The sequence below is a fragment of the Crinia signifera genome, chromosome 1, assembly GCF_055691185.1.
Source record: "Crinia signifera chromosome 1, ASM5569118v1, whole genome shotgun sequence".
In the NCBI taxonomy this organism is placed as follows: domain Eukaryota; kingdom Metazoa; phylum Chordata; class Amphibia; order Anura; family Myobatrachidae; genus Crinia; species Crinia signifera.
In genome coordinates this window covers 218,637,797-218,653,318 of record NC_139217.1, presented here as the reverse complement: position 1 = coordinate 218,653,318, position 15,522 = coordinate 218,637,797, and the positions used below count along the sequence as shown (strand labels likewise).

The window sequence follows — 15,522 nt, the reverse complement described above, 5'->3', positions numbered from 1 at the left end:
CCTGATGTTGAGTTTGTAAACATGATAGATTAGAAAGTTGTGGTGGAGGTCCCATCTTCTCAGAAGAATTTAGGATGGTACTCCAAGGTTTTTCTTATAAAAAAAAAAAAAAAAAAAAAGCATCAGGAGGTTACAGAACTATACTAGATTTACGACGCTTTAACAGATTCATCAGGAAAAAGACGTTCAAAAAGGAATCTATAAAATCTATTCCTCTGGGCCTACACCAAGAGTTGTCAATGACATCCATTGCTGCATGTTCCCATTTTCAAAGGGCATTAAAAGTTTCTAAGGTTCCATATTTTGGAAAAATGTATCAGTATTTGGCCTCACCATTTCTCCAAGGACGTTTACAAAAATCCTAGTAGCAGTCATTGCAAAAAAGAAAAAAGGAATTATGATTTGGCTATACAAAGGAATTTTTCAGTGCTTAAAAGAACATGGATGGTTTATCAACACAGAAAAGTCAGCTGATGCCCACAAAACAAATAAAATATTTAGGAGTTTGGTTAGATACAGAACTCATGGTAGTAAAGTTGACTACGATAGGAAGAGAAAAATTGTTAAGATAACTGTCCAAACTATTAAGAAATACAAGGGTGACATCTGGAGAATGTTTTGGGGCTATGGGTCCCATGTCGGTGGCCTTGGACGAAATTCCATGGTCAAGACTACATATCAGGGGTCTGCAAAGGTGCTTTTTGAAGCAATGGAATAGAAACAGCTACATTTTGTCACACAAAGTAATTATGTCAAAAAGAACAAAGGTGGACCTAAAATGATGGTTGACTTATCAAAGGCTGGAGAAAGGAAAGTCATTTGCTGTAGCTCAGCACACAGTAGTTACTACAGACTCTATTCTCTCAGGCTGGTGGGCTGTTGTGGACAAACTAGTTAAAGGTACCTGGCCTTTGAAATTTCAACTTGTTTACTCAACTGTAAGACATTAGACTGGCTTATTTAGCTTCCACAAAGAACTGGTTATGAAGTCAGACAACAGAGCAATAAAAGTGTATATACAGATGGAGCTGGCCTCCCTCTTGCTGGCGAATTGCCAGATTGTCTCCGAGGCGCTCCATCTGAGACACGCGTGCATCTCACACTCATGCGCGTCTCAGTTTCCGGGAGGCGGGGCAACGGAAACCCTGTCCGTCTCCGCTTCAGGGAGACGGACAGGGTTTAGGCAGGCGAGCGGGGAGGTGGTGGGAAGTGCCTGCGTGCGCGTCCCCTTTCGCATATCAGATGGCGGCTGGCGATTCTTCCGCCATCCTCTGCAAGGCTGAGACCAGCTCCATCTGTATAAATGATCAAGGAGGAATGAAAAGTATTCGTATGATGGATGAAGCAAGGTATTTGGGTACTTGTTTAGTTTCAGGGCTGCAGTTACGTAGTTTACGTAGTGCTGTTTTGATAATACCAATACAGCACTATGCTGCCTACGTAAACTACGTAACTGTTTCTGGAGCCCTGAAACAACACAATGATTAATATCCCCACTATCCACATCATACCCCCAGTGCCCACGTGAGTTGATGTTATAAAATGTGGTGAGCGCACGCGTATCCGCGTCCCCTCGCGGGGCTCGCCACGCTTCGGGTTCGGTGCCTTGCTGTGCTTGCCACACTTTATAAAAAGTGTGGCAAGCATAGCGAGGCACCGAGCCCAAAGTGTGGTGAGCGCACGCCGATACGCTCGCCACATTTTATAAAATCAACTCCACGCCCACGTGGGCACTGGAGGTATGACGTGGATATTGGGAATATGATTGTGTTAGAGTGTGAAATGTGTGTTGATAGTGTGTGTGTACTGCAGTGCTTTATACTTACCCTCAACAATGTCCCCGGTGCTCCCCTACTCCAGCACTTGCCTCCTCCATAAGCAGGAGAGGGCAGCAATGTTGCATCGTACAGTGGCAGTGTGCAGGACCCAAGCGCACTCCCTGCATCTGACACACACAGTCAGACCAGAGTTGGACTGACTGACTGCACAGTGCCGTCGCCGAAAAGCTGCATGCTGGGAGCCCCTCCGCTCTCCCCCAGTCCCTGGGTCACTGTGCACAGAACTCCAGCCGGAGGGAGGGAGCAAAATCTGTGTATCCACCACCGCACTTACATTCACAACTTTACAAAGGTCTTGGGGTATTCAGCTACGGACCATAATGGTCCACAAATAAATAAAGTAGATAAAGCTTTTTTTTTTTAAGTGAAAGAAAGTATTGTTTTTCACAAAGTTTGCTGCTTTTGTGTTTTTTAGACTTTGTCAGATATTACTATGGTACTGTATACTGAAGTAAAATTTACAAGCATTTCATAGGTGTCAAATGCTTTTAATGACAATTTTTTTTAAGACCCTGCTTTGCCCTGGCCTGCTGTCAATCACCTGGGCCACATATTGACTGATGGCCTCCCATTCTTGCCTAATCAATGTTTGGAGTGTCAGAATTTAGTTATCACTCTTGCCTTACGGCAAGGTGCTCCGTCATGCTGGAAAAGGCATTGTTCATCTCCAAACTGTTCTTGGATGGCTGGGAGAAGTTTCTATTGGAGTATGTGTTGGTGCCATTGTTTATTCATGGCTATGTTTTTAGGAAAAAGTGTTAGTGAGCCCACTCCATTAGCTGAAAAGCCATCCCACACATAAATGGTCTACAGTAACTGGTTTACTGTTGACATGAACTGATGGAAGCACTCACCTTTCATTCTCCAGACATTCTCCTGGAGAGATGTGGCCCTTATTGGCTCAAGACCATCCTCCAAAAGTCTTTAGCTCACTGTGCATTCAGCTGCACTTACACCAGCTTGCTGCTAAGTGAAAGCTCTACACTAGTGGTGCCCTGATCCTGCAGCTGAATCCACTTTAGGAGACTGTCCTGGGGCTTGCTGGACATTCATGTGCAACTTATTTACAGCTATTGAACCGCTCTCTCTTTGAATTTCTTGATAATCCAATAAATGGTTGGTTGAGGTGCAACCTTACTCCCAGCAATATTCCTTACTCTGTGAAGCATTTCTTTGCAGGCAACCATGGTTTACGGAGGAAAAACAATGATTTCAAGAACCACGCTCCTTTTTAAAGCTTCCAGGCTGCTGTTCTAACTCTGTAAAAAACAATGTAAGGTACTTGTGTACTAGCACGGCGCCCCGATAATTAGTCGCGCGATTTTTTTAATCTCATCGCATGCCATACACCTGATGGCATGCGATGCGATTTTAACGCATATGCGATATTAAATTGTATAAGCACCCTAATGGGTGCTTACAATGCTTAAATGCACCCCCATGCCACCCCCCAAGTATAAACATGAACCCGAAGCGTGGCGAGCGGCGGCTGTACGCGTTCTACGACCTTTTCATACCCCCACTATCCACGTCAGCGTGGAGTTGATTTCTTATAAAGTGTGGCGAGCGCAGCGAGCCACCGAGCCCGAAGCGTGGCGAGCGGACGCGGATAGGTACTTCACAGGTATTCGCGGGGCTCGCCATGCTTCGGGCTCGGTGGCTTGCTGCGCTCGCCACACTTTATAAGATCAACTCCACGCCGACGTGGATAGTGGGGGTATGAAAACAACGTAGGACGCGTACCGCCGCCCCTCGCGGGCTCGCCGACCACGCCACGCTTCGGGTTCACGTTTATACTTGGGTGGCGTGGGGGTGCATTTAAGCATTGTAAGCACCCATTAGGTTGCTCATACAATTTATAATCGCATCGCATTGTATGCCATATACAATGGCATACAATTTTAAAATTGTATGCCATTGTACAACATCGCCCGATATCGCATCGCATGCGATATGGTCTGCGATGCGATGGGCGCCGTGCTAGTACACAAGTACCCAATGTAAAAAACACTTGACATGAAATTATTAAAATTAATCCCTCCTTACCTAGCTGGAATGGTGGAGCCAGGGATGGTATAAACAGAGTGTTTCCAAAAATGGGCTCACCCTGTAGGCTCCACAAGCTTCTGGGCTGGGATAGGTCCTTTGTGGTCACTTGCAATTCTGGTCCAACACGTTTCGAGTCATGGGGACTCTTTATCAAGGCTACTGGATTGCTATCTAAGTTCCTTATTTATAATGAGAAATGGCGGGAAAAACAGGTGCAGGGAGCATGTATGCCGCAGCTCCTCCCCGGAAGTCCATGTAAAGCATGTTTCCTAATGTACCCGCAAATACTGTGAGTTTCCGGCACCAGTGACTACTTCCGGTTCCGGCATCGATCCGCTGGAAGTCTGCGTCAAGCGGTCAGCTGATGTAGACAGAAGCCGGCTGATCAAAGTCCCGGCGGAAGTGACGCAAATTGCAACTCCGATATCCAATACTGGAAGTCAGTGTCCGTGATTTGGACATTCCGCAGACATCTTAAGTGTGGGATCGCCATCTTTAATGTGGTTCTGAGAAGGCCGTAAATTTCACAGCCATCTTAAGTATGGGATGGCCATCTTTAGTGTGGTATTAAGAAAGCCGCTGATTGTACTTTACTAGTAGAATACCTCAGAAAAAAAGGAGAGAAGGAAATTAAGAACATATTACATATGTATCATTTTTAACAGTCATCATTTGGGGAAAATGGTTTTAAACATTTAAAATGCACAAATTAAAGAGCAAGAAGGGCAAAGACTGTCACAAAAACCATTTAAGTTCGAAGTCTTTGTTAAGACCATGTGGGACTAGAGCTTTCAATTTAAAGATCCATTCCATTTCTTTCTTTGCTAGCATGGTTTCAGAATCTCTATGCTTCCAAGTGGTCTTAATGTTCTCTATTGCCATAAAGTCACGGATATACTTACTCGAGTGGAACTGAAATGCTCTGCTAGAGAATGAGTTTGAACTCCATTTTTGATGTTACGCAAATGTTCCATCATTCTTGTTTTTAATGCTCTGCTGGTCCGTCCAATATATATCAGTCCACATGCACATTCAATGAGATAGATGACATTAAGTGTATGGCAAGTTATAAACTGAGAGATTTTAAATTTTCTGTTAACTTCAAAAAGTCTCTTTTGGATTGCTTGGATTTCACTGTTTTACACATCCCACATGCGCCACACCTATGAAACCCCTTGGTTCGTATACGTGATGTTTCTGTACCGGGAAGAGCGTGGAAGGAGATACCACACCAGCCAATCAACTTACAACTGTCATATTTCAAACACAGCTGATTGGATGGTGCGTTATCTCCTTCATCATTATGGCCAGTTTATCTCTTCGCCAGGCTTAATACATCTGCCCCAATGCATGCCACCATGAATACATATTGCGGTAATTAGGCACATCCTGTACTGCTGAGGGCCACATTTTGTGTATATAGAAATACTAACCCCGCCCCCCCCCCACATCCCCTCACATAGCCAGCCCCCAAATATAGCTCTACTCTCCTCATGTAGAACCCCAACACCCAGCTCTTCCCATACAACTATACCTTACTCCCACAACCCCCCCCCAACACACACCTCACACATGTACCGCCTCAAAAATCTGACCATCCCAAGCCCTCCACTTCCTTAGTCAGCTCCCCTCAAACCCTCCTCACCACCCTTACACAGAGAACATCTACCATCCCTTCATAAAACAAATCCTTCAGCCTGCCCTCACATGCAAACTTATGCTTCTTCCTCTACACTGACATCGCCTCTGAGTCCTCAGTCACTCTTACCTCTTCACTGTTGGGAGGATCGCCTGCTGAGCCTGAAGTCCATAGACTTAGATTGGTGTCTACATACTGGGGGTGTCATGTTGCGGAGGAATGGAAGCTACATGCACCGCGTTATCCACACAGTGTCTCTTGTATGGGATTACTGATCTCTCAGTGAATTTAATGCTCAGCAAGTGATCCACCTCCACACCCTCCATCCGGACAAGCAATCTTCACCTGACACCGGGTAAATGGAGGAGGTGTCCCTTTAGTGCTGGCGTCCATAGGTGTCTGACTCCATTGTTTTCAGAACTTCTACCATTGGGCAATATATGCTTGGAGACTTGTACATTGAATATGAAAGCGTACTGCGTAGATCAATACGTTTTTTTTAAACCTAATCTTTGCAGGGTCTTTTGATTTCTATCGGCAGCGTCCGGCTCCCGCCAGGGGCGCACGAGACGCTCGCGTGCCCCGTGGCAAGGGAACTTGCTCCTGGACCCCGCCACCTCCCCCGTCGCCGGTCCCCCTCGCTGCCCGACCCCCCCCCCAAAAAAAAAAACTGGGCAGCATCTCCCTGAAGTGGAGACGGTCAGGGAGACGCTGCCCAGCCGCCGTGATACTGGGACGAGCGTGCGTGTGAGACGCACACACGTTCTAGTCCCTATCGCCGGCGCTCGCCAAAGAGGAGGTTCTGACGAGCGCCAGCCAAGGAAAGGATTAGAAGGGCTAAATCTGTAGTTTCATGTGGTTTTTTCCTAGTAATGGCTTATTTAGCATGCAGGAGTTTGGTGTGTTTCATTCATTTATCATGAGAATGTCGATATGATCAAAATGCCTGCTTGCAGCATTATAAAGGATGACATTGCAAAAATCTAATGTCCCTAGTGGTCCACTGGTCACTTACCACTTCCCAGTGGCTTTAGAATGGCTTTTATGTCCCCTGTGACATCCACTTCCAGGACAGGCCTCTAATCGAGCGATGCTTTCAGTAAGTATTTTAACCCAATCTCTAACTAATGTCTTAAGCTGGGTACACATGTACAATTTCATTTTTCTTGCGACCGTTCGATCGACCGAATACACGTTCGGCCATCCAAAACATACGACCGTTCTGCGCGTACACATATGTACAATTTTACTTGCGACGTCCGATGTACTCCCGTCCAAACAATCGCAAGAAGAAGTATATGAGAGACCCTGTAACCCTTTGCCTGCTGTTTTAACTAATGTGTGTTTAATGCCTCACTGCCCAACACTTTAGAGGCATCACTTTAAGACATTAATCAATGTTGAAGTTTTAATAGTGTGTTATGGTGCCCTGCAAAGAGCTTCCAGCACACTCTATTAAAACTTCAACATTGATTAATGTCTTAAAGTGATGCCTCTAAAGTGTTGGGCAGTGAGGCATTAAACACACATTAGTTAAAACAGCAGGCAAAGGGTTACAGGGTCTCTCATAATGCAGCATACCACCGTGCTTTGTCAAACTGTCAAGCATAATGATCGAACATGCGTACACACTTCACTTTTGTTCCGATATGGAGCCGTCCTGTCGGATGAAATATTAAGCAGCAAAGAACCTTCGACCGACCGACCGTGGACGGCCAAGAGCGTTTTTGGCCGTTTATCGATCGCACAGCAGCAATTGGGACAGCGTACACACCTATACAATCGAACAGCCATTTGCCCCCAGATTGGAAGAACGGCCCGACGATTGTATATACGTGTACCTAGCTTAACCCTAACCTTCCCCCAAAGTATAACCCAAAGGGGTCGATACTATTTAGTTGTGGATAAATAGCTATTACGAATCATTACGGCACCGGACACAACTTTTATGGTGGAAAGAATTTGCTTAAAAGTGCTCGCACCTTCATAGGGTTTTAAGTGATTTCGGCCCAACAAAGGATGTGAGATTGGCTTAATTTGGGTGCAGTTGCCAGCATTGGAACGGCACCCCGCACCCTTCAGAGCTAATTGGATCGACCCCAATATGTATGTATTTTAAGGATGTCTACACTGTGGCATAAACATGAATGTCGACAAAATTACTAGATCCAACATGCTGGGATCTTAATATGGGTGCCTGTTGCAGTTCCTTTAAAAGTAGTAGTTGACCCTCACAAATGTCCTCGCTATGTTGGATGATAGGTAGTGACTTTTTCCGGTAAAATGTATTCAGGATAAGAAAAGTGTAGGTACTTTTGTAATATCTGGGCCCCCGTTTTTCTTATGAGACCGCGTCCCCTCGCGGGGCTCACTGCGCTCGCCACGCTTCGGGCACGGTGGCTCGCTGCACTCACCACACTATATAAAATCAACTCCATGCGTAGTTGGATAGTAGGGGTATGAAAAAATGGGGTGCATTTAAAATGGGAGCCCAGATAATACATAAGTACCACAGCGTAGTACACTTGAATGTATACTAAATGGTTCATGCAGTGGCAAGTTTTCACACAAAGTAGCACTCCCATTTCAGTGGCAGCCTTTTTTATTTGGAAAAAAAATGTTAAAGATCTATGTTGTTTTCTTCCTGTTCTTTTGCAGATATGCCTTCACAGTCTTGGCAAATATCTTTGTTTTTGGTGCAGCCTGGTTGCTGTTGCACTTCCAGTTGGATGAAACGGGACCTGAACGCTTACATTTGGGACATCAAGACATTCCAATATTCAGGGTGGGTAATTAGTAGGAAAGAAAACATGAAACATTGGGGTTGTATACTTCACCTTTGCAGTATTTTATACTAATAAAGGCTTGAACTGAGCTCCAGTATCAAGGAATCCTTATTGTATCAGTCACCTACATATAGTGGAGCATAACCAGTTAGTGTAGCCAATATTTCTGAGGATGTACAGTAGGGCGGAGTGAAAAAACTGAAATTGAGAAATTCAAAATCGGCTAGTGTGGGAAAGTTGTGACTTGACCTAAATAAGAAACGTGCAAAAGCATTTTGATCTGACTCAACATCTTCTGTTCTGGCAAGAGGCCTAAAGTTTCACTTTTTAGGTGAAAATAACGAAAACTATGAAGATGCTCCGATCTAGTTAAAATTATGTCCGGATGTCTTAGAGTGGTTCATTAATATACTTTAGCATAGTAAAAAACAGTACGAGATTGTCCTAGTGCAAAGTGAATGACTGGCGGGAGAAAAAATCCCTGATAATTGACTAATTTTCATGGTCACAATTGTGAATATTGTGTGTTTTCTCCTGAACGTGTTTATAATAGAAGAAGCACAAATACTCTAAATGGAATTTCAGTGACACTGTGTGAAATATAACACTGCATAATAGCCCTTAATCAGACCTGATCACAGTACAAATTTGTTCTCAAAATGGGCAAAACAAATGCTGCATTGCAGGTGGGGCAGATGTAACGTGCTGAGAGAGTTAAATTTGGGTGGGGTGTGTTGAAACTGAAATCTAAATTGCAGTGTAAAAATAATGCAGCAGGTATTTACCCTGCACAGAAACAAAATAACTCAACACAAATCTAAAGGTGGCCATAAATCTACAGATCGATTGTCAGATCTGGCTGGTTGGAACAAATACCTGGTAATATCTGAATGACAGTTTTTGGCAGTTTTCCAGCATTTCAAAGCAAAGTGCTCTCATCCATTACCAGTATTTTGTTCCAAACAGACAGATCGGACAATAAATCTGTAGATGTATGGCCACATTAACTCCCTCTGCACATGTTACATCTGCCCCACCTGCAGCTGCATTATAGCATATAATTATGCCAAAGATAAGCCAATATATTAACAGTTAAATACATTAAAGTGCATTATGCTGTAATAAGTATTGCTGATCAATCCTGCCTAGCAGGGCCATCTTTTTGTATGGGCTTAATGGGCACTTGCCCAGGGGCCCCAGGCGTATAAGGGCTCTATGTTGATAGCTGAGGATCCCCTTTTTCCAGGGATACCAGAATTTTGAAAATCTGCCCTGGGGAACTGCAGATATCCAACTTCAAAGCAGCAGTCCACATCCGACCTGTTAATTACAATTTCCAGTCATATTTCTCAGGTTCTCTCTGACACTAGCGGCTTGTCTCTATCATGCCCAGAACCAGAGATATCAGCCTTCAAGCAGCCGGTCCCTGCTCCAGCTCCAAACGTCTGGTGTAGTTTTATATTTTTGTCAATGGATTGCTCTGGCTCCTGATCGCTGATACCCAAGTTCCCAGCACCTCCTGAAAGTTGGGACTCTAGCTTTTTATACTAGGCTAAGAAATCTATTTCCAGATAATGGCGATATCTGCAGTCAAACAAGCTGCCCTTCCACCGGAAAATGACGAATATTAAGCCCACTCCATTATCCAACCGTCCCCTGTGTATAAAACACCCCCTACCTCCCTGGAAGTCATTTACAAGGGACCTATCATACAGCTCAGTGCCCCCTTCCACACGTTAGTGTTCTCCCTCCCACCACCTGTGCAGTAAAGGAGTAATTAGCAGAAGTTACTGCTCCAGGTCCTACATGTTGAGTGGAAGATAGAGAACCCCCTGCCACCCGTGGGACATCAAAGCTGCTGCTGATACCACCCCCCACCCCTAGGAGGGGAGAATGGGTAAGGGCCCCAGTGCATTGCTTTGCCCAGGTGCCCACACTGCTGTTAAGACGGCCCTGCTGCCTAGAAATGAACACAGTGATTGGCATATATGTACTACTGGACACCACTCATAGAATGATTAACCTGTTATTTTTTGAATCAATGTTCTTTTTTTTTCCCCCTAAACATTAGATGTATTTGTTTATTTATTTATTTATTTACAGTTTCTTATATAGCTCAGCAGATTCCGTTGCGCTTTACAATAGTAGACAGTGATAAAACATACAGGGTAATGACAGACAGACTTCGGGGTTAGAGGGCCCTGCTGCAAGCTTACAATTTATTACATCATAATACACTTCAACGTATTTAACAGTTAATATATTGGCTTATCTTTGGCATAATTATATGCTGTAATGCAGCCCAATCATGTTCCCAGTATAGGGGATGCAACACTGTTTTTCTGTCAATAAACAGAAGTGATATGTAAAATGATACATTAGACAGTTTACACTTACTTGTAATACTTATTGTAACAGTTACTGTTTTTCAATAACGGACTGCAACAGTTATTTCTTATTTATATACACAGGATTGTCTATCTTTGTATATGCACTGCAAAGAGAGCAGCATAAATCCAATTTCATGTATTTCAGTGACACTGTGTGAAATATAACACTGCATAGTGGCCCTTAATCAGACCTGATCACAGTACAAATTTGTTCTCAAAATGGGCCAAAAAATGCTGGACTGCAGGTGGGGCAGATGTAACATGTGCAGAGAGATTTAAGGTGGCCGTACATCTACAGATTTATTGTCCGATCTGTCTGGTTGGAACAAAATCCTGGTAAAAGATGAGAGCAAATGACAGTTGACCATTTGCTTTGAAATGCTGAAAAACTGTCATTCAGATTTTACCAGCTGTTTGTTCCAACCGGCCCAATCTGACAATCGATCTGTAGATGTATGGCCACCTTTAGATTTGTGTGAGTTATTTTGTTTCTGTGCAAGGTAAATACCGGCTGCATTATTTTTACACTGTAATTTAGATTTCAGTTTCAACACACCCCACCCAAATTTAACTCTCTCAGCACGTTACATCTGCCCCACCTGCAGTGCAGCATTTGTTTTGCCCATTTTGAGAACAAATTTGTACTGGGATCAGGTCTGATTAAGGGCTATTATGCAGTGTTATATTTCACACAGTGTCACTGAAATTCCATTTAGAGTATTTGTGCTTCTTCTATTATAAACACGTTCAGGAGAAAACACACAATATTCACAATTGTGACCATGAAAATGGGTCAATTATTAGGGATTTTTTCTCCCGCCAAAGTCAGTCACTTTGCACTAGGACAATCTCGTACTCTCTTTTATTAAGCTAAAGTATATTAATGAACCACTCTGACATCCTGACATAATTTTAACTAGATCGGAGCATCTTCATAGTTTTCGTCATTTTCACCAAAAAAGTGAAACTTCAGGCCTCTTGCCAGAACAGAAGATGTTGACTCAGATCAAAATGCTTTTGCACGTTTCTTATTCAGGTCAAGTCACAACTTTCCCACACTAGCCGATTTTGAATTTCTCAATTTCAGTTTTTTCACTCCGCCCTAATGTACAGTAGTATACTAAACTGGTGTTTAATGATTCCCAGTAGGCAGGGCTGGATTAAGGGGGGTGGGGGGCACAGTGGTTCAGTACCTGGGCAATAAGGGTCATGGAAGAGATAGGCTGGTCTATCTATGTGTACAGCTCCCTCTGAAAATATTGATAAGTATCCATGGCACTTGATCTTTTGAAAATGGATTAATGTCTGTGACGTTTTATCTTCACAAATACTAAAGCACTTTTGTGCATTTCAACGGTGGTGTGCTAGTCCTTGTGTTCTACCTGTTTTTGGAGGGGAACAATTGGATATATTATTGTGTATGCTCCAACACCTACTAACATTTAACCATTGAGTGTGCGGTTTCTCCACTGCCGTGTGTGTATATGTGAATATAAATACGGGGTGCTCCCCTAGGGAAAGGAAATTTTCCAAAAATAGCAACAAGTCCGGTTTTTAGGCCAGAGAGGGCACTCGCCACCACAGCAGGTAAAATTGCTTTTTAATCAAAGATTGTAGACAGGCATGGCCAACGTTTCAACCCCGGAGGGCAGTTTTCAAGACAGCTACAGAAATTCAGTGTGTCACCACAGCAGGTCAGGCATACACTGAGACTACCATGGAGGCCATTTATACCTTAGCCAATTGTGGCTTCTTGCCACTTATCATAATTAATTAACAGGTGTGCAGAACCTCCTTACACACACACACCCACTCACCAAATAGCAATTGATCAAATCCAATACCAAACCCTATCTAGCCAATGGACTCACAGGACAAACAAACACATAACATCAATCATATATACATACGGCCAGTGTGCCATCCGAACTGGACATATACCGAGGTGCTGGTTACCGATGCAGCTCATTCCTGTGCACTAGGCCGGCAGCAAACGCCAGCAGCACCCGTACCCGGAAGCTTGCGGTTCACCTGTGTTCCACAACACAGCAGTACTCTCTATTGGTCAGCCGCCCTCAGCTGCTCACTGTCACGTGAGGCAGCAGCAAGACCACATCACTTATGTCATCAATATTTGGTAACAATGTGTCAGAACATTCAAATATATAGAATGGAATGTCTGCACTATAGTGAAAGCACGCTACAGGCGCCCGGGTAAGCCAGAATCAACTAGCGTTCCCTAGACCCGGAAGTCATGCGGTTCACCTGCGTTTCATCTGTCTTAAAGGGACATGCTGAGTGAGCATCATATGAGAACCGGTATAGGATCTTATCTCGTCTACTGTACTGATAACTGACCAACAAAAAATAAGAACAAACAACATTTAACATAGATTACATGCGATCCTATACCGGTTCTCATATGATGCTCACTCAGCAAGTCTCTTTAAGACAGATGGAACGCAGGTGAATCGCATGACTTCCGGGTCTGGGGAACGCTAGTTGATTCTGGCTTACCCGGGCGCCTGTAGCGTGCTTTCACTATGGTGCAGACATTCCATTCTATATATTTGAATGTTCTGACACATTGTTACCAAATATTGATTACATAAGATGTGGTCTTGCCGCTGCCTCACGTGACAGTGAGCAGCTGACGGCTGCTGACCAATATAGAGTACTCCTGTGTTGTGGAACGCAGGTGAACCGCAAGCTTCTGGGTACGGGTGCCGCTGGCGTGTGCTTCTGGCCTCGTGCACAGGAATGAGCTGCATCGGTAACCAGCACCTCGGTATATGTCCAGTTCGGATGGCACACTTGCCATATGTATATATGATTGATGGGTACTTATGTAATATCTGGGCTCCCGTTTTTCTTATGAGACCGCGTCCCCTCGTGGGGCTCGCTGCGCTCACCACGCTTTGGGCACTATATAAAATCAACTCCATGCGTAATTGGATAGTAGGGATATGAAAAAATGGGGTGCATTTAACATGGGAGCCCAGATAATACATAAGTACCGATTGATGTTATGTGTTTGTTTCTACTGTGAGTCCATTGGCTAGATAGGGTTTGGTATTGGATTTGACCAATTGCTATTTGGTGTGTGTGTGTGTGTAAGGAGGTTCTGCACGCCTGTTAATTATGATAAGGGGCAAGAAGCCACAATTGGCTAAGGTATAAATGGCCTCCATGGTAGTGTATGCCTGACCTGCTGTGGTGACACACTGAATTTCTGTAGCTGTCTTGAAAACGGCCCTCCGGGGTTGAAACGTTGACCATGCCTGTCTACAATCTTTGATTAAAAAGCAATTTTACCTGCTGTGGTGGTGATTGCCCTCTCTGGCCTAAAAACTGAACTTGTTGATATCTATCTATCTATCTATCTATATATATATACTCCCTGGAGTGCCTGCTTTTTTCCATTCACCTACCTATTGTTTAGCCGAGCACCAGGGCTGCCGACCCGGATAGGAGAGTGCCAGTCCGTCTACCCACTATAGATATATATATCTATATATAGATATATAGATCGATAGATAGATAGATAGATATCTATCTCTATCTATATCTCTCTCTATATCTATATCTCTCTCTCTCGCCTTTGAGATTTCACTGGGGTGCACCTCACTCATTAGTCCCATTCATATACGTATCCTGATGCTTGAGCTGTAAAGATGGCAATAGATGTCCTGTCTTGAGAAAGGCCACATAGTGGCCAAAACGTAGACTGACTACACTGTAGACTCTGGCACTTCCAAAATTAGATGCGCAGCTTACCCCGGTGTGTAGAAGCAATCCCGACACGTGTTTCGATTCAACAGATCGTCCTCCGGGTGCAACAGACACAGTACACAGTGCATCATAAAATACCCCACAGAGATCCCCGCCCACAACATTAGATTACAAGCAACATACTTACCCGTCCTTCAGCTGTGAACCCGTTCGGCGTACGATCGGACGCGCAGACATGCCGGACTGACGTCCAGGGTGCGTCATCACTAATGGGCCCACCATGACACGCACTTCACGTGACGCTCTGCATCATCCGGACCTTATCCTCTGATCACAGGAAGTAACTGCGGGAGCTTTGTTGCCTTGATAAGTCAACAACAATAAAATAAAAAACATAGCAAATGCATGAATCACCAATAAACATTAAAAATCGCAATAACATCCCTAAGGGTAAATTTATTACACAAATAAATCTTTACTTAGACTGAGAATGGAACCAGTGATCAGCCAGTGGCTAGACACTGTGCCCAGATGGGGCATAGTGTGGCTAGTATGCGTTCTAAGATTGTTGATTTTGTGAAGAGGTGAGAATAGGGGTAACATGCTCCTTTTAAAATTTAGTCTAGGTGGAGATTTACCCTTGACACAATAGCTCCTAGAGGCTTAAATGAGCAGTAAGGATTGCAGTGCTTTCTATAATCTGGGAAATAAAGTCTCAGTAAAGATTTATTTGTGTAATAAGTTTACCCATTTACTATGATGTGATAGTCATTATCTAGTCTCATTCCTTAGTGATGTTACTGCAATTTTTTTATGTTTTTAATGTTTATTGGTGATTCATGTATTTTCTATGTTTTATCGGTACTTATGTAATATCTGGGCGCCCAATTTTTTGATTGTATGCCTTAACTTAAGGCATACAATCAGATGCGATGGACCTGATTTTTTCGGAAAAATCGGGTCCATCGCATGCAACCAAATCGCATGCGATGCGGAGGACGCGATTTTTACATTGGATTCAATGTTAAATGGTCCCTGACACCCGATTTAACATTGGGTCCAATGTTAAATGCCCCCCAGACCCCATT

At 43.8% G+C, this 15,522-nt stretch overlaps 1 protein-coding gene across 5 annotated transcripts in view; it reads left to right on the top strand.

The window, feature by feature from the left end:
* The window catches only part of MFSD12 (major facilitator superfamily domain containing 12), a 231,268-nt gene that overhangs the window by 63,948 nt on the left and 151,798 nt on the right, over window positions 1-15,522 (top strand). For all 5 annotated transcript variants that reach the window (XR_014472966.1, XM_083179274.1, XM_083179273.1 and 2 more), the window contains exon 3: window positions 8,185-8,311. Coding sequence is in view for 4 of the 5 variants with exons in the window: in XM_083179274.1 (XP_083035400.1) it covers window positions 8,185-8,311 (127 nt within the window). In the remaining variant the exon portion in view is untranslated. The remainder of the gene's footprint in view (window positions 1-8,184; window positions 8,312-15,522) is intronic.